The sequence below is a fragment of the Falco punctatus genome (assembly GCF_963210335.1).
Source record: "Falco punctatus genome assembly, chromosome: Z".
In the NCBI taxonomy this organism is placed as follows: domain Eukaryota; kingdom Metazoa; phylum Chordata; class Aves; order Falconiformes; family Falconidae; genus Falco; species Falco punctatus.
Genome location: NC_137586.1, coordinates 73042350 through 73064435, shown reverse-complemented (window position 1 = coordinate 73064435; position 22086 = coordinate 73042350). Strand labels below are relative to the sequence as shown.

Here is a 22086-nt window from a genome sequence, read left to right as displayed (position 1 = left end):
GGGTAAAAATATATTGTCATTGACTGTAATCAACAGCAACCAAAGGGTAAAGTAAATGCTGTCCCTATCTGCTGGCAATGTTGCACTCTAGCTGCTATAATTTCAAAATAATCCTCACATGAGTGAAGAATTCCTTCTGCGTTTCCTCGGAGTGACTGTTCTCCTGTTCTTCAGTGTGATATGTGACATGGAAGAAAGAACTAAAGGTACTTTCTGCATATGTTTTTCCATCTTACCAAGTCCAGAAATCACTTTTAGAGCAATCCTGTATAGTCACAAAGCTGTACCAGTTAAAAGATTATTGTGACATTATTATTAGAAATGGCTGCAGCAACAACTTGCCAAACGAACCGTTAACAGCAAACCATGCTCACTGAACCACAATAAAATTCATTAAAGGCTGCTTGGGGCAACATATGGTCTTTGAAGGTCTTTATCTTTTTAACCATTTGTCTCTTCCAGTATCTGTGGCAGAGCCCTCCACCTCTCTGTTAATCTCATTTGAATGTAAAATGCCATTTCAAAAACTGCAACTTCCTTTTAGTGACAAGCTCATTTGGTGGTATGTCACTGTTAAGTTGTACGATCTACTGACATGGAAACATGAATTAGGTGGGGGAAAAACATCTTTGTACTATTAAGGAAAATGATGTGTTCTTTCTGCTTTGGGAGCTCTGCTTGAGTCTGGCTGTTGCTTTCCCCCACGAGCTCCAAGTACCTCTTTTGTGGTGGTTGTTCTTGAGGCTGAAATTTCAAAGATGCTAAAAAATTTTTTCTTCAGGTGACAAAAAAGGAGGTCCAAAACTGATTCCTGCAAATGGAGGACCCACAGTTAGAGGCCACTGTGCAAAATACAAGCAGTAGCTCGTCTGTACCTTAGAGCCTGTGCCACTGCTGCCTTCTAGCTTTTGCAAAGGTTTTGTATGCTTTGCTTCACTTTAGTTGCTAACATTCGTGTGTTACACAGCTTTGTCAAGCTTCCAATGGTGAGTCAAGGTCCTGTAGCATTACTTTATGTTCAAATACATGTGTTCTTTTCCACAGAAATGTTTGAAGTGGTCACAGCATGGGATAGGTCATGTGTGTCATGGCAATCGGCAATCGGCAAGAAAGCTCCCAGCCTGCATTTGCAGATAGGGAACTGAAACTCGTCTGTCCAAACTCTCATGGGATTTTTGGCAGCACCACAACCGAGACAAACTGGTCCCAGGTTTGTTCAGTGTTGCTAATCACAAAGCACAGGTAATGTCCTTGGACAGGGTCCTCTGACATGTGACCCTCCTTTGGGATCAGTGGTGCCCTCTGCTCTCCTGTGTCTCCTACCCTTATGCTTCTCTGTCTCTTACCATGCATACAGCTTTTTTCTCTTTCACCACGGCATTTGTAGCTTTTGCTTCTTGGTCTCTGGTGACCTGGGAACTACTTGTAGTTTGAAGTACTGTCTTTAGGTTTATATGTATGTCTGGTCACCTTTGGGATTTTAAAGATTGTTAGGTTTCCATTTACCATGAACTTGCATGCATTTACAAAAATTTGTATTTATACAGCTTTTAGGTTACAGGTGGTAGTGTATAAATAATAGAGAGGATAATGAAAGCATATAATTATTATTAAGCAGGCAGAGGGCTCTATTAAAATCTAGTTTGAACTTGCATAATTCCTCCATTTTCAAACAATATGTAATGCAGGAGTGAAACAATTATTTTCCAGCTTCCTTGCTGGTGTAATTTGCGAGAAATTTATTATCGTCAGTACGTTAAAGTGATTTAAAGCTGAATTTAGCCCACAGTTGCCTGTGTAATGATTTTGTTTCTGTTTTTGACTGTTTTCAATAGACTTCATTAAACAACTCAGCTACAACATTAACTATCCATACATATTCTTATCAACCTTATAATTAACATGTATCCATGGGTACGGTGAGACAAGGTTGTATTTGAAGGAGAATCTTTTGTATCTGTTAAAGCAGCTGTTAGTGTGGCTGCATACTTGGCTGAATCAACTAATCATTTCATTAAACAAGTCCTCTTAGCATTGCTAATCAAAAGCATGCTGATCACAATTTTTCCAAACAGCCCCCTGAAACCAAAAAAAACAAACAAAACACTTCAAGACTAATAAACCAGTCTTGCTCTGATAAATCATCTATGCTTTACTAAAAAGGATTAAAAAGAAAGAAAAAAAAAGATCTGAGGGGAATTTCATCAGCATTATGAATATATTCCTTTAGCCGTCTCCAGTGATCTCATCTGAATGGTTAATGCTGCCTAAACATAGTTATTTGCTGTACCATTTTGAATGTATCAGGAAACACATGATTTCTGCTCAGCACTGCATCTTCGTGGGTAAGGAAAGGATGAGGGATGCTGAGAGCACTGGGTCCAAGCCTTTCTCAGGACATCCCAGAAGCAAGCTGAAGAGATTTGCATGTGCTTCTTGACTTACATGAACAAGCACATGAGCACAAGCTGAACAGAGATTTTGAAAGGGAGGGGGAGATGAAACTTTAACATAGGTGATAACACTCTAAGTGAGCAGCTTCAGAGACAACTTCTTCAGAGAGGGGTAGCTCAGTGTATTAAGAAATGAGACAACTGGCATCAAAATTGCATAGGAAGTAAATTTTTAATACTGCTGGTGGTGATATGCTGGACTTATATTCTCTTTATTTCTAATGACTAGGTTTCTACTAGAGATCATCTTAAATTACTCTCAATCCATGTCTCAGGAGCTTGATCATGGACAATGAACCTTATATCCTTGTCTTCAAGACAATGCTTAACTTCTAGGCAGAAGAATCCCACTCCAATGTGGGAACCTGAGCTGAATTTAAACCTCAAGTTTCTGGTCTTCCTGTCATTACATAGAACTGTGTATGTTTTATGATGATTTTAGTGGCACAACGCAGAGACTTTTGTTGCTGAAGTGGCAGTTTCAAAACCTTAGGATGGACGTAATTCTAATTCTTGCTTTCCTGAACGAGCTGCTGTTATTGGGCAAGTAGCAGAGGCAAGCAGAAAGGTGATCTGCAGAGACAGAAGCTGCAAGCTGTGTCCTCCTCACTAAACTTGAAGGAGGTATTTCCCAACCTCTGGGGGGGGGCTTTGATCCCACTCCCATGTTACCTGAGAGAAAAAAGTTGCTTCTTGCTGCTGTTGTCATCCTGACATGGCTTCAGTCAAATGTCAGGATGTGGGGCTGAGAATGTTACTTAGACCCTTGAGACTGACTCTGGCAAGGTGCTTTAAGAGCAGCACAGGTGAGAGAAGAGGGAGAACAGTCAGGGCAGAGCAGAGAAGAAAAAGCTTTTCAGATTGTCAGTTCTCTTAGTATCTGCAGAAACATCCCACGATTTTCTGTTAGTTAAGGACCATGCCATAAAAAGAGGAAGTTTGCTTTCTGCCTCCTTGCTGTCACTGTGCAAGGTCCTAGCCAGCAGCATTTTCGGGCATTTAATCTCTGTTGTGAGCAGCCGTAGGCTCTGTTGTGGGGACCAGAGACAACGGGCGGGTCCCGGTCCTCGAGGGGCTGTTAAAGAAGGCCCCCAGAACACGCAGAGCAGCAGTTAACCCAAGGGAGGAGAAATTCAGCCGATGCTGCGGCTTCCCCGCAGCCCTGCGCGGCTCCAGCCTGCGGTGCTGGCAAGCGGGATGGGAGGGATGCTGGGGGAGCTTTGCCATCTCGTGGCAGCTCGCAGGTAAGCCAGCCTGATGGTTGCCGTGACGGCAAACGCAGGCTGCCCGTCGCAAACACTGGCTACGCAGGAGAAATAAAGCCAGGATGGGCGATTTCAGTCGCGGTGGCTGCAAAACGACAGTTGGAAGGTTTGCAGCGTAGCGGAGCAACCCACACTCCTGCAGTAAGCGATACCTGCCCACGTGCAGCTCCAGGTGCATGCCAGTGGTGGCACCTGACCGAAGGCAGGGAAGCTAACTGTCATGTCAGAGACCGTTTCTAGCATGGCCGGCCAGCCCCATGCCTGTCACTCCTGCTCTAGGCGCTATGCCGCTGGAGGTGCTCAGCTGGCCAGGGAAGGAGAAACCTGGCAACTGTTTGAGCACCATGGTGAGGGCAACAGTGCACGTAAGGTGAGCTCTTATTGTGTGGACAGCGAAGGATGATCTGGCCACTCAACTTTGGCTCAGAGAAAAATGGAGAGGTGGAGAGCCACTCTGTTAGCACAGAAACCTTTGTAGGGGCGCTGCTGCCATATGTGACAACTTTCATGTATTTGTGGGGTGATGCCAATGTCCCCCCACCCCCAGGAATCCAAGTCTGAGCCTTCTGCTGACCTCCTTCCCCAGAGGAGCTGTTGCTGCCCTGCCTAAGAGGGCATCATCCCTGATGTCAGGGTGAGCCAGAGAGGGGCTGGGGGTTGCCCCCTCCATGGACTGTGGGTCCCACTGTCAATGGCTTGGGCACTGCTGGTACTGTGGCTGCTGCTCAGGAGGACATGAGACCAAGGCCCCTCGACTCTCTCATTCCCACAAAGCTGCTGGTGAGGAAGCTCCCTGATGCTGGCCAAGGCACCTCAGAGGACTCAATGGCCCACGAAGCAGGGCCAGGCCTCCCATGGGAAGGCTTTTCTCTGCCTTCAAGAGGTCTGTGTGTGGGATGGGGTGCTGCTGGTCTGTGCAGGCTGTGGGAGAGGAGCCACAAGACTTCTGGTATTCTCAGCTGTGTAGAAAACCAGCACCTCAAAACAGACCCATATAACTTTCAGCTGCTTCTTTCAGCTCATAAATGAAAATCCCCCTACAAAAAGCCTGGGGCACCTTTGATCTTCCCATTTTGGTAACTCAGGGAGTTTCAGATATGGACTCTTCTAGTGTCTCCAAGGGCTCTCCACCTTGCCTAAGAGCTGACACATGCACACTGCACTTACCAAGTCAAGTGAGTAGGAAGGACTATTAGGGATACAGATCCTTCTTACCTTCGTGCCAGTGATAGGAGTGTGTAAGGGTCTTAATGCCAGCAAAGGGTGCAGGTGACAGTGAGGGTCTCAGCCCCAGCTGCTGGGACAGGACCGGTATGTATACCCCAGGTGCAGCTACTGGGGAGACCAGTATGAGTAAAGCGAGTGAGTCTTGGCACCAGCATGCTAAGGACTGCAGGTCACAGCCCACACGCCTGGTGCTGCCTGCTGGGGAGCCAAAGCAGTTGCATCTCCCCCAGCCACCAAGGGGAAGTGCTGGGAGTAAGGGTGTTAACAAACTTCAAGGTGGTCTAGCTGCCAAGTAGGAGTCCCTGGGTCCAGGCAGGGTATCAGGCACAGGCCTGTGCTGGTATTTGGTGAGATCTGTGGGTGTGGAGTGCCCATTGGCTAAACGTGTCAGTGAACATGTGTGTTTTGCTTGTGAGCAGAAAGCTGGACCAGCTGTTGCGTAGGACTAAGAGGGCTCAGGATATGGGGCAGGGTTATCAGCTGGACAGAAGGGCTGTGCTGGTACTCAGGGGATCTGTGAACCCAAGTGTGCTTTCACTACTGAACTTCAATCCTTATTGGCTGTAGAGGAGAAAAGGGACATGGCTGGCTGCACTCACGTTTTATGCAAATTGTGGTGGTACTACACAGATGTGCTACAGAACGCAGCACCTTGCCTGTGACAGTCTGCAGAGCTGGCCATATATCTCTTTTTTTTTTTTTTTTTTTTTTTTTTGCATATGGGTATGTGTCTCTTGCAAATATGCACTAGTACAGATCAGTAAGGAGAGCTTTTTTTCCTAGTAACTGTTTATGCTTTATTTGCTTTCCTAAAAGCTACTTATCATTTGCTCGCCAAACTGACCACAGGGCTACTCCAGCCTTCCGATGGATTCCTCCGTACCCTCGGGGCCAATGCCGAGCTCCTGGTGGTGACTCACGGGCTCCGCCATAGCCTAGGGCAGCCCCCGGGCCAGGAGCTCGCTCTCCAGCTGCCGCTGGGCAGCCACCCGTGCCCCGTAGACGAGGAAGCCCCAGGAAAGGAGCACCACAGCAGCCAGCACCTGCGGAACAAAGTGCATTGCGCATTGGCGGCGGCGGCGGCAGGTCTCCAGCCCGTTATCCCCCAGGTCCTGGTGCCCGCTGCCCTCACCCGGAGGTACACCCAGCCCAGCTCCCCCCTTCCCCCAGGGAGCAAACCCGCCCTCCGCCAGCCCCCCTGGCCGCGCTCCCGGCCCCGGCACGCACCAGGCGGCAGAGCGGACGCGGGTCCCGCCGCTCCGGTGGAGCCATGCCAGCCTCGCCCCCTCCTCGGCCGCCGCTCCGCAGCGCCGCCGCCCGCCGGTAAGACGTCGCCACAGCGAGCGGAAGTGACGCCATAAAGCAGCGCCCGCGTTCCGCTCCCGGCAGGCAGCGCGGCGGCCTGGCGCTGCCCCGCTGCTGGTGGCGGGGGGCAACCGTTCCCCTGGCAACGCCGCTTCCGCCGCCGCGGATGGCAGAACCGTTACGGCGCCTGGTGGAGGGCGCCCGCCGCCGCCGTCGCCGCCCGCCCGGGGAGGAGTGGCGGGAGCCCGCGGGCTCCGGGCGCTGCCGGACGCGCCGCAGGCTGAGGGCGGACGCGGCCCCAGCCCGTGCGGGGATCGAGGGCCCGGTAGCGGTGAGTGCGGCCGTGGGGCCGGGGCGGCGCAGGGCCCTCCCGGGGGCGAGCTGGCGGCTGCCGGTCCGGCGGCCCGGGGCGCGGCGCTGGGGAGCGGGGCGGGGAGGCGTCCCGCAGCGTGGGGCAGGTGGTGCCGCACTGGGGCGGCGTGTGGCCCGTCCCCGCCGTGGGTGCGTGCGTGCCCTTGTGGCGTCCCGCGTTTGGGCTTGTGATGGCCGCCGCGGCCGGCCGCGTCCCCGCGCTTGTGCCCCCCGTCCGTGCGTGTCCGCTTGCCAGCCTGACAGGCTTCGTGCCCGGTGTCCCGCAGGTGGCTACGACCTGCGTCTGGGCCTGCTGGGAGGTGGGGTGATGAGTTCTGAAGTAGCACGGTAACTTGTTTACACCGAATTATAATGTCTAACGGTAACGGTGGTACCTAAAATAACTTTAAGATAGATGGATTTATTACTAACCACGCCTGACAGCCTGACTAGACACAAAGGCAGCGTGTACCTGAGGATGAGTGTAGGAATGACACCTGGTGGCTCCTGCTTCAGTCATAAAACCAAACAATAATTTAGGCTGGAAGACATCCCTGGGGGTTCTCTAGTCCAGCAAGCCAAGTGTGGTCCAGCATGAGTGCGCAGCAAAACAGGGGCAGCGGGTGCAGGAACGGGACAGGTCCAGCAGAACTTGGAAACTGGTAGTTTAGTTCAAGTGCAGTTACTTGTTTTTACTTTGGTTCCTAAAGGACAGAATTAACAGTTCTCATATTTTTCATATGTGAAAACTGGTCTCTTTTGGAAGTATGTTTTGGAGGGTACCATGTTAATTATAAACTACTGACCACATCAAAGCAGTTATTTATGAGTGGGGATGAAGAGAGAGTCCTGCCTGTTGTTACCTTTGTATGCGCCGGTGTGATTCAAGCTCTGTTTAAAACTTGCAACACTGAAGAACTAGATCTCAGCGTGAAGAGAAGCCAAGCAAGGTAGTTAGGTCGTGCTGCCTCTTTGTTTGGTGTTCTGTCAGTGCTGATGCTGGGTTTTGCAACCAGAAAGGTGACTGTTCTGGGTTTCTGTGTCTTGTCTGAGACTAGAATAGTCTTTTGTCTCTTTCTTCTGTAGAACATGACTTCAGCAGATAAGGAGTTTTCAGAAGAGAGCGGCGTTTCACCAAAAGCCAGCACCAGCAAGCTGCCAACAGATGCGTCTCCTGACTCTAAATGCCCCATCTGCTTGGATACATTTGACAATGTTGCATATTTAGATCGCTGCTTGCATAGGTTCTGTTTCCGCTGTGTCCAGGAGTGGTCAAAAAACAAAGCAGAGTGCCCCCTCTGCAAGCAACCCTTTTTTTCCATTTTCCATACAATTCGTGCTGAAGATGACTTTAAAGAGTACATACTCAGCCCTTCAGAAAATAACTCTTTTGCCAGCCCTGATGGCCAGAGATTTCGTTACCGTACCACCATGACAGGGGAACGCCGCACTGGTGGTTCTGCTTTCCAAAGGACACTGTCCCCTCCAGATAATGGGATATTGTTTGAAGGATTGTCAAGTGAACCAGTGCGGCAGAGAGATGGAGAGATTCAGCAGATGATAAGGAGGCTGGCCTCAAGGAGGCAGGCTAGTGCAGAGGGCAGATCTATGCGGCAGATTGAGGAGGAGGACATGATCAACTTCCGCAGAGCTCTGTACCGTACTGGTGTGCGTATTCGTAGTATTCAGGATGGTGGCCGCTATCGAGACATTTCAGCAGAGTTTTTCCGCCGCAACCCTGCTTGCCTTCACAGGCTGGTTCCTTGGTTGAAGCGAGAACTTACAGTCCTTTTTGGTGCCCATGGATCTTTGGTTAATATTGTACAGCACATTATCATGAGTAATGTGACTAGGTATGATCTGGAAAGTCAGGCCTTTGCTGACGACTTAAAGCCATTTTTGCTGAATCGGACTGAACACTTCTTACATGAATTCATCAGTTTTGCCCGTTGTCCTTTTAACTTAGAAGCATACGATCAACATGCCAATTATGACTGTCCTGCACCATCATATGATGAAGGAAGCCACTCAGACTCATCAATTATTACAATATCTCCAGATATGGCATATTCTCAAGGGCCAGATAATAATTTGTCTGCTGTGACTGGTCTTGGTCAGGCCCCCTGGGATGATGAAACTCCAGGGCCTTCCTATTCCATTTCAGAAGAGGTTCGTGCAACCATGGCTTCTCCTCTGGAGATGTCAGAAAGTTCTGATGGGGACTCTGCTACAAAGAATCAAGGAACCAAACTGCAAACTCAGTTACAAGCTAATGCTGACTCAAATAATAGTGACTCTTCCTCAGACAATTGTGTTATCGTTCGGTATGTTAAGCCATTAGCTGAGAGGACACCAGAAGTGGTCGAGCTGTCCTCGGACTCTGAGGAATCTATCAGGGAAGAGAAGAGAGAAGATGTGAAGAAACAGCAGCCAATCCAGTGTGGCAGCTGGAGTGACAGTGAACCAAGCAGGAGTTTCTCACCATGTTCCCCCACATATAAGGAGGGTATCGGTAGTGGTAGAAGCTGTTTATCTCCTGCAGTTGAGAAGACAGAGTCAAAAGATGTTGAGAAGAACAAATACAAGGTAAAAGATCTGTCTCCACAGAACTTAAGCTGGAGCCCCTCTCCGGGGAGTGACACAGTATGCTCCCCTTGGAATCACAGATGGTCCAGAAAGAGGAAGTCCAGGAGCCCACAATCGTGTTCACGGAACAGTCGAGGTAGTCATGACCATCAGTCTAAGAGGGAGCGTCGTAGCAAAAGCCAATCTAAAAGGAAACGATCAAGAAGCAGAGATAGTAGCAAACACAAGAGCAAAAGAAGCAGCAGGAGGTCAAGGGCTCATGACACCAGAATCTCTCTCAAAAGCCAGAGAGACTCCCTAAGTCGTGAGAGCACGCCATCCAGAGAAGCAAGCAGATCACGATCACGTAGCAAAGGCCACAGCAAAAGGAGATCAAGAAGCAGAGACAGTGATCGTTATTATGTAAGACACAATTATAAAAGTAGATACCAGTGGAGTTATGCTTTCTGTAGTCGAAAGACACTTGGAGATGGCTATGAGTCCTCCAGCAGGAGGAGGACTCAGTCTAATACCCTCTACTCAAGGCAATCTCCTAGTCCAGAATACAGGATACGATCATTTATTGAAAAGAGAGATCCACATGCCCAGAGGGGACTCCATGAGAGACACTACTACTGTTATGAAAGATGCAGGTCAAGGAGTCGATCAAGCAACAGGTCAAGGACTCCTTCTGGAGGAACTGACAGAATGAAAAGTGAAAAGCCTGGTGGAAAAAGGAAGTACAAAACTCGCCACCTGGAGAATGCATTCATGGAGAGCACAAGTCTAGAAAGAGAAAATGACCCTAAGAAAACTTTCTCAAAATTCAGTGACTGTTACAAAAATGAAGATAGCCTTTCAGACAATCGAGGAAGCAGCGAGACAAAGCATAAGAAAAAGAAAAAAAAGATGAGGAGTCCAAGTGTGGAGATAGTCTATGAAGGAAAAGCAACACACACAAGACATCTTAAAAAGAAAAAGAAAAAGCATAAGAAGAAACACCGAAAACATCACATGAGTAACACGGCACATTCTTCTCCAGTAGTGATTACAATTGATAGTGATAGTAGCAAGGAGCCAGAAAGTACTGAATGTGACAGCAGTGTTACCTGGACCGGCACAACTCAGATAAATGAGAGGGAAAATGAGTCACCATCTTCTTTTCTGGGAAGGACAGGATGTGAAGATATTTACAGAGTTGGTGAGGGAACTGGAGGAGCAGCCAAAAAATGCAGTATTCCTACCAGAAGGGGAGATTTAGATGGTGACATTAAAAATGCTGATGTTGAACTTCGAGGCACAGTAGCTGATCAGAATCTTACGATAGTGGATACCAGCAGTAACACTCCTCACAGGGAAGCTGTAACCAGCTGCTTTCAAGAAGCACCAGCAGCACCTTCTGGTCAGCTGCCTTCCCCTAGGACTTCCTTCCTAGAGCGTCCAGAGAGACAACCATTGATACTAAGACTGCCAAAGAGACTTGTCAACAGATCCTCTTGGTTTGATTTTCCAAAAGAAAAAATGTAGCACACTTTCCATGGAACACTTCTTAAAATTGTGAAGTTGTTTTAATTTCTTTTTTAACCTTGAGAACAAAAATACCTGATGTTGTTCCTGTATTGTAGAATATGTCTGGGAAATGTGTAAAACTTACAAATCTGTATGCACTTTTAAGTCAAAGAAGATAGAATATGGATAGTACATTAGATAAGTCTTAAAGTTTCTAAGAAGAATATTTGGAAGTTTTAATTTCATAAAGCCATCCTGTATTCTTGTAGTAGGTAAAATATATCCAGAGAGTATTTCAAAGTTTTGTTTAAAACAAACAACAAAAAAGGAGCCCAAACCAAAAGCTAGAAAGTGCATTTTATGGGGATTGCTTATCTTAGGAAAAAGTGTTTAGTTCATAAGAAATTATTTAGGCTGAATTCTGTTATTATTTTAATCTATTTGTTTTAAGCTGATCTCTGGTGAAAACCAGTGATTTCTATAAAGAACTTCAAAAGGACTTCCAGTAATGTGAAAGTGTGCTATGTCAAAATCTGAATAAAGCAATAAGACTGTTTTCTAAATTAATTCGTAAGTGTGGACACTGTACTTTGTGGACTGTGTACTTTTCAAACAGAAAATTTATCTTTCAGTTTTGGGTGTCTTACCAGTACAGACCATTGTTGTTTGTGCTGTCAGGAGTACTCCCGGTTGAAAAGGACATCTGGAGGTAATCAGGTCCCAGCCTTCACTGAAAGCAGGAACAACTTTGCTCAGGTTACTGTGATCACTGAACTGACCTGTTCAGTTTTGAGTTTTCCCAAAGCTGGATGGCTTCTCTGTGCTACCTCTTCTAATGTTTGTGTATTCCCGGGGGAAACATTTTTTTTCCGAATTTCTTTGTCTTTCCGTTGTTGCAGTCTGTGTCTTCTACCTTGCATCCTATTGCTGTGCGGCTCTTGAGGGGCCTGTTTTCCTCTTCTGTATGGTGTACCACTAAATACTTGAAGACATTTGTTTTCTCTGTAGCTTTGTCAGTAGAACAGCTCCTCCTGACTTCCTTGCTTTAGACAACATTTACTCAGCTCAGCTCATATTAGATGTCCTGCTGCATGTATGTGCAAGGCACAGGGCTGAGGCAAGGTCTTGTTCTCCAGATCTGGGCCTTCTCTGCGTGCACAGCAGTAGCTCTCAGGGCTGAACCAGGAAGTTGTCTTTGGTCTCTCCTGTATTACTGCCTCTGTCTGCTGGGTTTGGCCTTGGCTGGTTGCCTGCCAGATACCCACCAAGGTGCTCTGTCACTTCCACTCCTTCACAGGACTGGGGAGAAAATAAGATGGGAAAGCTTGTGGATTGAGGTAAGGACAGGGACGTCACTTAATGATTACCATCACAGACCAAATGGACTCAAGGACAATGAATTTAATTTATTGTCAATTAAAAATTGAGTATGATGATGAGAAACAAAGACAAAACTAAAATCACCTTCCCCTCCCTTCTTCTCAAGCTTAGCTTCACTCCTCCATTCCTAATTCTTCTACTTCTCCTCCCCAGCAGTGCAGGGGCATAGGGAATGGGAGTCGTTGTCACTCTGTAATACTCATGTCTCTGCTGCTCCTTTCTTCTTACACTGTGCCTCTGTTCTAGCATGGGTCCTTTCTACAGGGTGCAGTCCTTCAGGAACAGACTGCTTCAGTGTGATCCCCCCACAGGGTCACAGGTCCTGCCAGAAAACCTGCTCCTGTGTGGGCTCCTAAACGAAGGCTGCAGCTTCTGCCAGGAGCCTGCTCCTGTATGGGGACCCCATGGTCTAGCTTCCTTTAGGATATCTCCATCTGCTCTGGTGTGGGGTCTTCAACAGGCTGCAGTGTGGATATCTGCTCCCGCTGTGGTCCTCCATGGGCCGCAGGGAGACAGCCTGCTTCACCATGGTCTTCTCCAGGGGCTGCAGGGGAATCTGCTCTGCTATCTGGAATGCCTTCTCCTCTCCATCTTTTCTGACCTGCAGGGCTGTTTCTCTCTTGTTTTTCTCACTCCCAGCTCCTTTTCTTAAATATGTTTTCACAAAGGCAGCACCAGCACGGCTGATGGGCTCAGCTGTGTCCCACAGTGGGTCTGTTTTGGATCCAGCTGGAACTGTCTCTGTCTGGCATGGGGCTCAGAGGCCACCCGGCAGCACTCCCTGCTACCAAAACCTTGTAAACACAGTACGCTCTGGTTTAACAGATGTTGATCCCATGTGTCAGCTGTTAGTTGATTGTGCAGGGATAGCGATGAGCACATCTGACAGCACTGGAGACTCACTATCTAAATCCCAAATCAAGCTACTGAACATGTGTTGCAGTCTCCTTTGTTACCTGCAGTTGGTGGTGATTTCATAACTGTTCTGGATTAATGAGGTGACATACACACCTTCTAAGGTTTTCCTCACTTGCAAGGGTGCTGTTCTCCCTGGAGCATGGGATATTTTTCGAGAGCTTGTTGAGTCAGTTGCTGCAATGGCAGAGAGATGGAAGGATTTGTATGAGAATGAGTGTTCTCACAGAGGGTCAGGCTGGTGTGGAAGATCAGTCTTTGGGGCTGGTAGGGGAGGAGACCGTTACTGGTGTATACAGAGCTCTGTATTGCCAAGGTCTGTCTGTCCAGTGTTACTGACCACTGATCACAGAACTGGAGGCACGACACCCGAGGGAGGGGAAACTTCTGGTACCCAGACCTGAGCTTCCACCATCAGGGACCTTGCCAGTGTTACGGAGGAGATGCTATCCTCCTAGACAGCCGCTGTGCTGCTGGGGGGACTGAGGTGAGCTTTATAGCTTCCCAAGCATGATGGAGGAGGAGGGAGCAAGGCCTGGCCTAGGGTGGGGAGTGGCGACCACCCTGCCTCCCCAGCCCTGGAAGAGGGATTTGCACATCCCAGGCAGGAAGCTTGGCATGTTCAGGTAGGTGGCCATGGAACAGGCTATTATTATTGCAACTACACTTGCCAGGTGAATGATCTTAAAAAAAAAGTTATTTCACCACTGCATCTTTTTGGCTCCTACATACCTCATTTTCACCTTGGCTATTCGAGTAAAGAGGACAACTGGCCTGAGTGCCCAGCAGCTTCCAGCAGGAAAGCAGGCTGGTGGCCCAGCAGAGCAAAAGGTGTCTGCTTGGATAACCACTCCTGCTTTGGGAACCTCATCCCTCCCGAGCCTCTGTCCTGCCAGCTGAAGACCTGCACACCAGGGTGGGTGTGAGTGGGATTGCACCCAAGGGTGTGTGAGTGTTTCCTCTGGTTTCCCTTGTGCTCTGCACATGCTGCTTTTCTGCCTCCATCAATTGTTCTTACAGGTTGTTTGTATAAGACTAGGTATCCCTCTGGGTGACAGCTGCAGGAAGATGTCCTAGATCCAAGGATCAGGACAGACTAGTGAAAGACTGAAGCAAACATGATTTTTTTCAGGACCTCATGCCTGCTTGTGAGAGCCTGCCCATAGAACAGCAGCTGTAGGGAAAGCACTCTTTGGACAGCAATCCCACCACACAGCCAGGAGACCATCGAAGTCAGGTCCCCTGGGGCCTGGGAAAGAGCTGGACAGTTTGCTGTTGCCTGTCTGCACTGCTTTCCCCTCTGGATTGTGGATGTGTGTGTACCCTCCTGCTAATCCCTGAGAGTGTGCTCCACTCCTGAATTTAAATGGGATGCGAAATGTGTGAATGGGATAAGAGCCCCATCACTGAAGTGTTTGTGAGTGCCTCAGTAAAGCCATCAACACATTAACATTCAAAGTCATCACCAGGTCAACCAAAGGCAAGTGCTTCTGGGGGCTGCAGTTGTGTAGATACAAGTAGGAGCAATGAGTGTCAGAGCTGCAGCCCACCCTCCTACCTATCCCTAGGGAAGACAAGAATTAGTTCTGGCTCTCTGAGCAACTTTATCCCAGTGACAGGCAAGTGGAGGAAGAGGAGAATGACTTTTCAAGGAAAGAGACATGTTTCTTTGAGAAAATGGGGCACTGTGCCCCATCATTATCAAATTCTGCTGCCCCAGTAAACCAGGGACAGCTGCTCCCTGGAGCTAGAGGCACAGAGGTGCCCAGTTCTGCTCCAGAAGACTTTGAGAAGTTTCAGCAGCCCAAAAGATTTTGGGAGCAGGCAGCACCAGTGATCCTCCAGGCAGGGCAGGAGGAGTTGCTGAGGGCTGAGCCTTCCAGCCACTCCTTCAAGGCTGGCTTCCAGGTCTGACCAGGATGAGAAGCTGAGGGGCAGAGCAGCAGTGTGCTTCCTCTTTCCCAGTCACCCATGAGGTCACTTTTTAGTCCTTGTTAATTGGTGGGCTGTGAAATGCCCCACTCCCAGGATGTGACTGAAATTAAATGCCCCAAGAAGCCCCTCTGGTACAATTCTATAGCCTTTGTGCTTCAGGCTGAGAGGCAGGGACAGCTGCCTGTCCTTGGGATGTAAAGGTGACAGGGACTTCTGTGCAGGTACAAGGCTGGACCAAAAGCAACAACAGAGAGTGTCATCATATGCCCGTAAAGCAGCACTTTGTGATACGCCAGCCTTTCCACCACTGCCGAGGAGAATAGCCTGGACATCCTGAACCCTGTGTCCATCCTGAACAAGGTGACTGACTGGCTGTCTGACAGGTCTCTACCTGGTCCCTCTGCTGTGGTCCCCTCCTTAGTGTCCTCTTAGCAGACCCAGAGATAGCAGGAAAGAGTTCACACCCTGAAGCCTCTGTACTAGGGCTGTGTGCTGGTGCTGTTGGTCTACATTCAGACCTGATTTTGTGCTGGAGACAGAAGATTCAGAAAGACAAAGAAACTTCAGCACTGTTAGCTGATGTTACCCCACAGCTTGACACAGAGGGCCGATTCTGGGATGCTCTGGGGCAGCAGGTTCATATCTACTGATGTCCCCAAATGCACTGCTCTCTGCTTTTTCCCTTTCCCTGCCTGTATGTGAGGTGCCAAGCCAGCCAAAGCGGAGCTCAGGGGGTCTTCCATTTGCACAGAGGCAGCTTCACCTTCTTCGGAGCCTGTCTTGGCTCTGTTGGACTAGATCACTTAAAGGCCTGAGAACAGATATCAGGGGACACCAGTTACACTTTTTTTTGTTACTGCTTCCTCCCTAGAATTTTGGCTTTGCTCTTCAAACCCGAGCTCCTCCTCATCCCTTTAAAAGAAAGGTCCCCTCTGAAATGGCAGAACAGTTCCTGCTGAGCTGAACAGTGTACCCACAAGCATGCTGGCTCAGCAGGTGTCAGCAGGGCGCCCTGGCAGCCAAGAGGGCAAACCGCACCCTGGGGTGCATCAAACATGGCATAACCGGCCCATCAAAAGAGGTCATTATCCCGCTGTATTCAGCGTGGGGGGGGGCCACACCTTGAGGACTGTGTATAGTTCTGGGCCCCACAATTTAAGAAGGATGTGGAGGTATTTGAATGTGTCCAGATGAAGTCAACAAAGCTGGTTGAAAGGGCTGGAAGGAATGCCCTGTGACAAGCAGGTAAGGACTTTAGGTTTGTTTGGTTTGGAGAAAAGGAGGCTGAGGGGTGATCTCATCGCTCTTTACAGCTTCCTGAGGAGGTAATGTGGAGAGGGAGGTGCTGGTCTCTTCTCCCTGGTATCTGGTGATAGAATGTATGAGAGTGGTTCAAACATGTGCAGGGTAAGTTCAGACTTGGCAGTAGGAAGCATTTCTTTACCAAGAAGGTAGTCAAACACTGGAACAGACTTCCTAGAGAGGCAGTTGATTCTCTGTGCCTGTCAGCGTTTAAGAGGCATTTGGACAATGCCCTGAATAACATGCTTTGACTTTTGGTCAGCCCTAGTGGGGTCGAGCAGTTGACCTACGGAATTAAACTCTGTAACTCAAAAGTTTAAAGTAGGTATGTTTATTGCATGCAGATGCGTGGGGGATCGCTCCTCCACAAGGGTGCATACCCGAAGTGACCAACCATCTCATATCTATACAATAAAACAAATGAATGTTCAATTGACGCCTATACATATTCGTTACCTAAACCCGCCTACTCTTGCTTGGTATGTTAATTAGCTTATCAGTCCTTTGCCTGGAATGTGGTGGTCTTGCAGGTTTGCAGCTAGTTCATGTCCTTGTCGGTCATCTAGCTTTCTTTAGCAAGGAGATCTCTAGATAATATTGGAATGTTTCTCATCCTTTTTATAAATAGCCGCTTTGTTAGAGGAAGAAGAGTAGGTATTTCCTTAAAACTATACGGTTATGTGACCAATCACCATACCTACACTCCTTGAGCAGACATATACAATCACAATCGATTTTTATTGTCCCTATTTTGCACTATTTCTCCATATCGCAGTTGGACTGGATGATCATTGTAGGTCCCTTCCAACTTGAACATAATATTATGTTCTGCTCTGTTCTATACTATTCTATACTATACTATTCATTTTCTCTCTTCACAAGGAGCCATATGGAGAAGACAAAGGGCAATGGGTACCAACTGCAGTGGGAGAGGATTTATCTTGACACAAGGAAGAAATTTTTTACAGTAAGAACAGTTCTTCCCTGAAAGCCAGCCAGACTACTGCCTGGGGGAGCTCTGGGGTGGCAGATGTTACTCTGTAGTGGATGGTGATGTCACTGAGCAGTGGGCTCTGATGTCACTGAGCAATATGTCACTTCACATCCCTAGCTGCTTATCTTGGGGTGCTGGCAGAGCCTGGGCCTGGCCTCCTGCCGAGCATGCCTGTGAGGTCTGAAGGGTGAAGCGAGGCATCTCCTGGTGCTGGGTGGTCCTTCAGCAGCTGCTACCGGCAGCTCTTGGTGCCCATCCCAGAGCCATCACCTGTGTTGCCCAGACACTGCCTGGATCAGGCAGCTGGGCACCATGGAGCTCATTTGCAGCAGCACAGGAGAGCTGTGTGGGCAAACATCCCCTCAGGGTGTCCATGGGGTGGGTGATGAGGCTCAGGGAGCTGGGACAATGTCCTTCTCCAGGGGCCTTGGCATTTCTTCCTCCCTTCCCCGGGGACAGTGAATGACCATGGCCTCTATTCTGCAGTGTGCAGTACCCACTGCTGTGGTGCCAGCAAGAGGGAGCAAGTCCTCTGTCCTCAGCACTCCCCAGCTTGCTGCAGCACACAGAGTATGGCTACTGACAGCAAGTAGAGCTGCCCCATCTGCCATGACAATCAAGAGGATATCACCTACGTGTCACCCTGTCTCCACGAATTTTGCATAGGCCTGTGCTCTGTGCTGGGCATGGCATAAAGTGAACTGTCCCCTGTGCAGGTCAGGGATGAAAGTCATCTTGTTCTCGGTGTGGTCTGATGATTATTTGACATTTGACATCCTAGGTGCCATAGAGCCTCTGGCTGAAGACCTCCAGGATAAGCAAGGAGATGTGGAGCTAGTGCCTAGACCTCAGATGGGCAGCTTCCCTCCTGAAGTCTGGAGGGACTTTCTCAAAAGCCACCCAAATAACATCAGGCCTCTTCAGCTGTGGCTGCGATGGCAGCTCAGGGTCCCCACTGAAGGCCAATGGTGGGAGCTGGCTGTGGTGAAGGGCATTACTGTGGCCTGATATGGAGAAATAGTGCAAAATAGGGACAACAAACATCGATTGTGATTGTATATGTCTGCTCAAGGAGTGTAGGTATGGTGATCGGTCACATAACCGTATAGTTTTAAGGAAATACCTACTCTTCTTCCTCTAACAAAGGGGCTATTTATAAAAAGGATGAGAAACATTCCAATATTATCTAGAGATCTCCTCGCTAAGGAAAACCAGATGATCTACAAGGACATGAACTAGCTGCAAACTTGCAAGACCACCACATTCCAGGCAAAGGACTGATAAGCTAATTAACATACGAAGCAAGAGTAGGCGGGTTTAGGTAACGAATATGTATAGGCGTCAATTGAACATTCATTTGTTTTATTGTATAGATATGAGATGGTTGGTCACTTCGGGTATGCACGCTTGTGGAGGAGCGATCCCCCGTGCATCTGCGCGCAATAAACATACCTACTTTATAACTTTCGAGTTATAGAGTTTAATTCCATACGTCAGGCCCACCCATGCCTGTATGGGCAGGATGAGGAGGTGTAGGTGCAGCAGCCTGCAAGAACACACGAGGACATTCATCCACCAGCTCATCACTGCTGCTGTGCGCTTGTGTGGCAGGGACATCCACAGGCACCTGGACCAGCAGGACCCCTGTGCTGCTGGGGAGATGGACGACAGCCCTGCAGCCAGCCCCAGCCCCATCACTCCTGGGAGGGGACTCCCGACTCCAGCTGGGCCAGCCCTGCAGGCTCCAATGGGGAGGAGGAAGCCATGCGCATGTTGGAGGCCATCCTCTGCAGGGGTTCTGGCCGCCTCCCATCTGCTCCTGTCCCTGCAGAGCAGCAGCAGACCCAGGAGGAGCCAGGGCAGACAGCGGTGGTGGCTGGTCTCTGCCCAGGGCTGCAGCTGCAGCCCCTCTCCGCTCCTGGCCAGGGCAGGGACTGCTCACTGGGGCAGCCCCAGCCCCCCGCAAAGAGGAGGGCCACGGACCCCCAGGACTCTCCCCAGCCCTGCAAGAGGCAGCCCCGCTGGCGGCAGTAGGCAGGTGTCCCAGGGGCTGGTGAAGCAGGGGCCAAGGCACACCAGGAGGCTTTCCAACTTGCCTCAATCTGCTTACTAGAGAAAGAAAACAAAGAATAAAAACTACAGAAGTCTTGGTGTCTCTTTTGGTCTGGATGGCATTGCTGTCTCCTTCTGGTCTGCCTTTGGTGCTGCACTCACCTTTCCCCTCCGGTGTCCACTGCAGCCTGGGGTAGATGGGATCATCTGGAGGGAGCTGGGGCATGAACACAAAGCCCTTTGCTGCGCAGGAGGTGCGCTGTTAATGCCGACAGCTCCTTCCAGGTAGCCCAGGTGTTGTTTCTTCGCTTCTCCCCTGAGAGTAAATTCTGCTCAACTCCAGGGCTGCATCTTGGCAGCTTGTCCTGGGGGAGGCGTTTGCTGCCAGGGGGTCTCCAGAGCCATGCCTGCACCCCATCACTTGTCATCCCAGGCCTGGCCACCTCCACTCCTTGTCCTCTGCCCCCACATTTCAGGGCTTTGCACCTCTGTCAACTCATGCTGCTCCGTATGGCCTCAGTACGTAGCACCACGGCTTGATGCTGCTCTCTGTGTAAAAACAGAGCTGCACCCACCAGTGCTTTTGGTAGGTAATCCCAGAGAAAGCCCTGCTCTGTGGCACAGCAAGGCTGAACAGCCCCAGGCAGGAGGCCTTGCACACTCGGTGCTCTGCTGCTAGCAGTGAGGGTGCCCTGCACAGCTCAGTGATGCAGGTTGCTGCATGCTGCATGGCATGGACTACAAATACTAGAAAACAGCAAACTCTCAAAAGCATTAATATTTCAAAGAGACGTTTACACTGTGGGAAACTTCGTTTGGTTGTTTTTCATAACATGCATTGTTAGGAAATTGACATTAAAATGCAAAGGATTGTTTTCTCTGTCAAGGGCAGTGAGCTCAGCTTAGGAAATCAGAAGTCTGCCACAGGCAGCCATGGCTTTCCAGTGCTGCTTCGGGTAAACCAGTTCATCACGCTTGCTGCGCCCACCTGCAAAGTGGGAATAACAAGCAAGCTGATTCATGACATCAGCTGCTATTAAGCAACCTACTTCTGCTGAAGGGAACCAAGCTGCATTTATTTTCTCTGGGTAGAAATGAGACCTGTTACACCTCTTCCAGTGTTCACCTGGTATAATTGTAGGTTTTGTAATTTTGTACATCAGAAGAATTCTACAGGCAATGGTGCTGAATTTAGTGGCCCACACATCATTACCTGGTGCCTTTGCGATTCACTGGATACTCTGCCTGGCTTCCAGGTGCCTTTTGAGGAAGAAGATGTCTTATCTGCCAGACCTGGGGCATCTTGAATCTTAGGAGAGGTATGTTGGCAGATAAATCCCCTGAAGGTGTCTCCTGCTCTGCATGCATGCAGAGCCTGTCAATACAGGACTGGGATCTTGTCTGAGGACCATCCTGTCATGAATCAATAATAATCCAGGCTGCACTGCAAAGGGATCTCCCTCTTCAGCATTCTCATGCTGTGCTTCAAATGAGTACTTGAAGACCAAGGGACATTCCATGGGTACGTAGTTCATCTCATTGTAGAGAAACTGTGGGGAAGAATCACGTTTCAGTGTACATTCCTGCCTCCAAACTGGACTGGCATCCAAAGGCTGACCAGTGCTGCTAGCATGCATATCTGTTGAACATTTAACTGGTAGATCAATCATTGGCAGTGGCAGAGATGCTCAGTGCCTCAGTTTCAAGAAGTTTCAAGTCTCACTTTCCAGCAAGCTGGGGCTGTCTGCAGTTCAGTCAGTTTCACAGCCTTTGCTGTGGAGTCACAGAGACCTGGAAATGACCCGAGCATAGCTAGGTAATCTGCTCATTTAGGCACATATTCAGTGGTCTCCAAAAGGGGAACTAAATTAGCTGAAACTAATATTCTGGATTAGAAAAGGCTGATGGAAAGTAGAGGAAAAGCCCTCTTCCTTGGGATGCTGTTAAATGCTTAGGTCTAGGAAATTGTTTGCTTGAGGGGTAGAGTGAACCAGCATACAACTAAGTTAGTCTTCAATTCTGATGAATAATATAGCTGGCCACTCATCAAAAACATGTGAACCGGTATGTGTGGTAATATTACCATTTATCTTTTGAAAACCTGTAGCCCTTTAGAGATTGTGTATCCAGTATGCTACATGCAGAATGAGCCTCAACTAAGTGACAAGCTGCTGTCCAAAGCATTGAGATGAAAATTAAGCGCATAGGGACAAAGAGATGCAGAGCTGTGAAATAACTTTAAGATCATTCACCTGGTGAGTGTAGTTGGGGTAATAACAGTTTGATTCTCAGCCACCTACGTGAACAAGATCACGTGACTCTGTCAAACCACAGGGATTTGTGCCTTGAAATCATAGCAATTCCTTCTCTTCCATTAGCTGAAGCAGAAAAGATGTACATATGTGTGTATGTATGTGCTTGCACACTTGCACACATTATGTGTTTATGGGGAGGGAGTGAGAGTGTGAGTGAGTTGTCAGATGCCTATTGTACTTTGGAAGTGCAGAACAGAAAAACAGAGGCCGATGCTGTGCATCTTCTGCATGCACATTTATGTTTTTTGGACATATGAGAATGATCTGAAAGAAAGAAGGAGAAAAAACCCCGCTAGATGGGCTCGTGTCTTCTAAGATTTATGAACTGCTAAATTTAGAAAAGTCATTTTGGTGTTGCTGGTATATTGCAGGCTCTTGTGCATGAGTCAATAAGAAAAAGCTTGAGTCGCTTCCTCTGTGAAAGCATGTACAAGTAACATAGAATAGGTTCAATTAATCTTTTCAACCACTGAATTCACTCTGGATAAACAAACTGTGTATCAGACGTTATGCCCTAG

General features: G+C 48.7%; 1 protein-coding gene and 1 long non-coding RNA gene across 2 annotated transcripts; one reads left to right on the top strand and one right to left on the bottom strand.

The window, feature by feature from the left end:
- Positions 1 to 5404: 5404 nt before the first annotated feature.
- Positions 5405 to 6301, bottom strand: LOC308056841. The gene is made up of 2 exons (XR_013924990.1): positions 6173 to 6301; positions 5405 to 5988 (listed from the first exon to the last, which is right to left on the bottom strand). It is a non-coding gene; the product is annotated as an uncharacterized lncRNA (long non-coding RNA).
- Positions 6302 to 6313: 12 nt separating this feature from the next.
- On the top strand, positions 6314 to 11242 carry TOPORS (TOP1 binding arginine/serine rich protein, E3 ubiquitin ligase). The gene is made up of 2 exons (XM_080372685.1): positions 6314 to 6581; positions 7688 to 11242. The coding sequence occupies exons 1-2, from the start codon at positions 6417 to 6419 to the stop codon at positions 10691 to 10693; spliced, it is 3171 nt and encodes a 1056-aa protein (XP_080228811.1). The 5' UTR covers positions 6314 to 6416; the 3' UTR covers positions 10694 to 11242.
- The last annotated feature ends 10844 nt before the right edge of the window (positions 11243 to 22086 follow it).

Coding starts and splice junctions, on each gene's coding strand:
- TOPORS (XM_080372685.1), top strand. CDS start 6,417: ATGGCAGAACCGTTACGGCGCCTGGTGGAGGGCGCCCGCCGCCGCCGT. Junction 6,582..7,687: donor GGATCGAGGGCCCGGTAGCG/GTGAGTGCGGCC, acceptor TTTCTTCTGTAG/AACATGACTTCAGCAGATAA.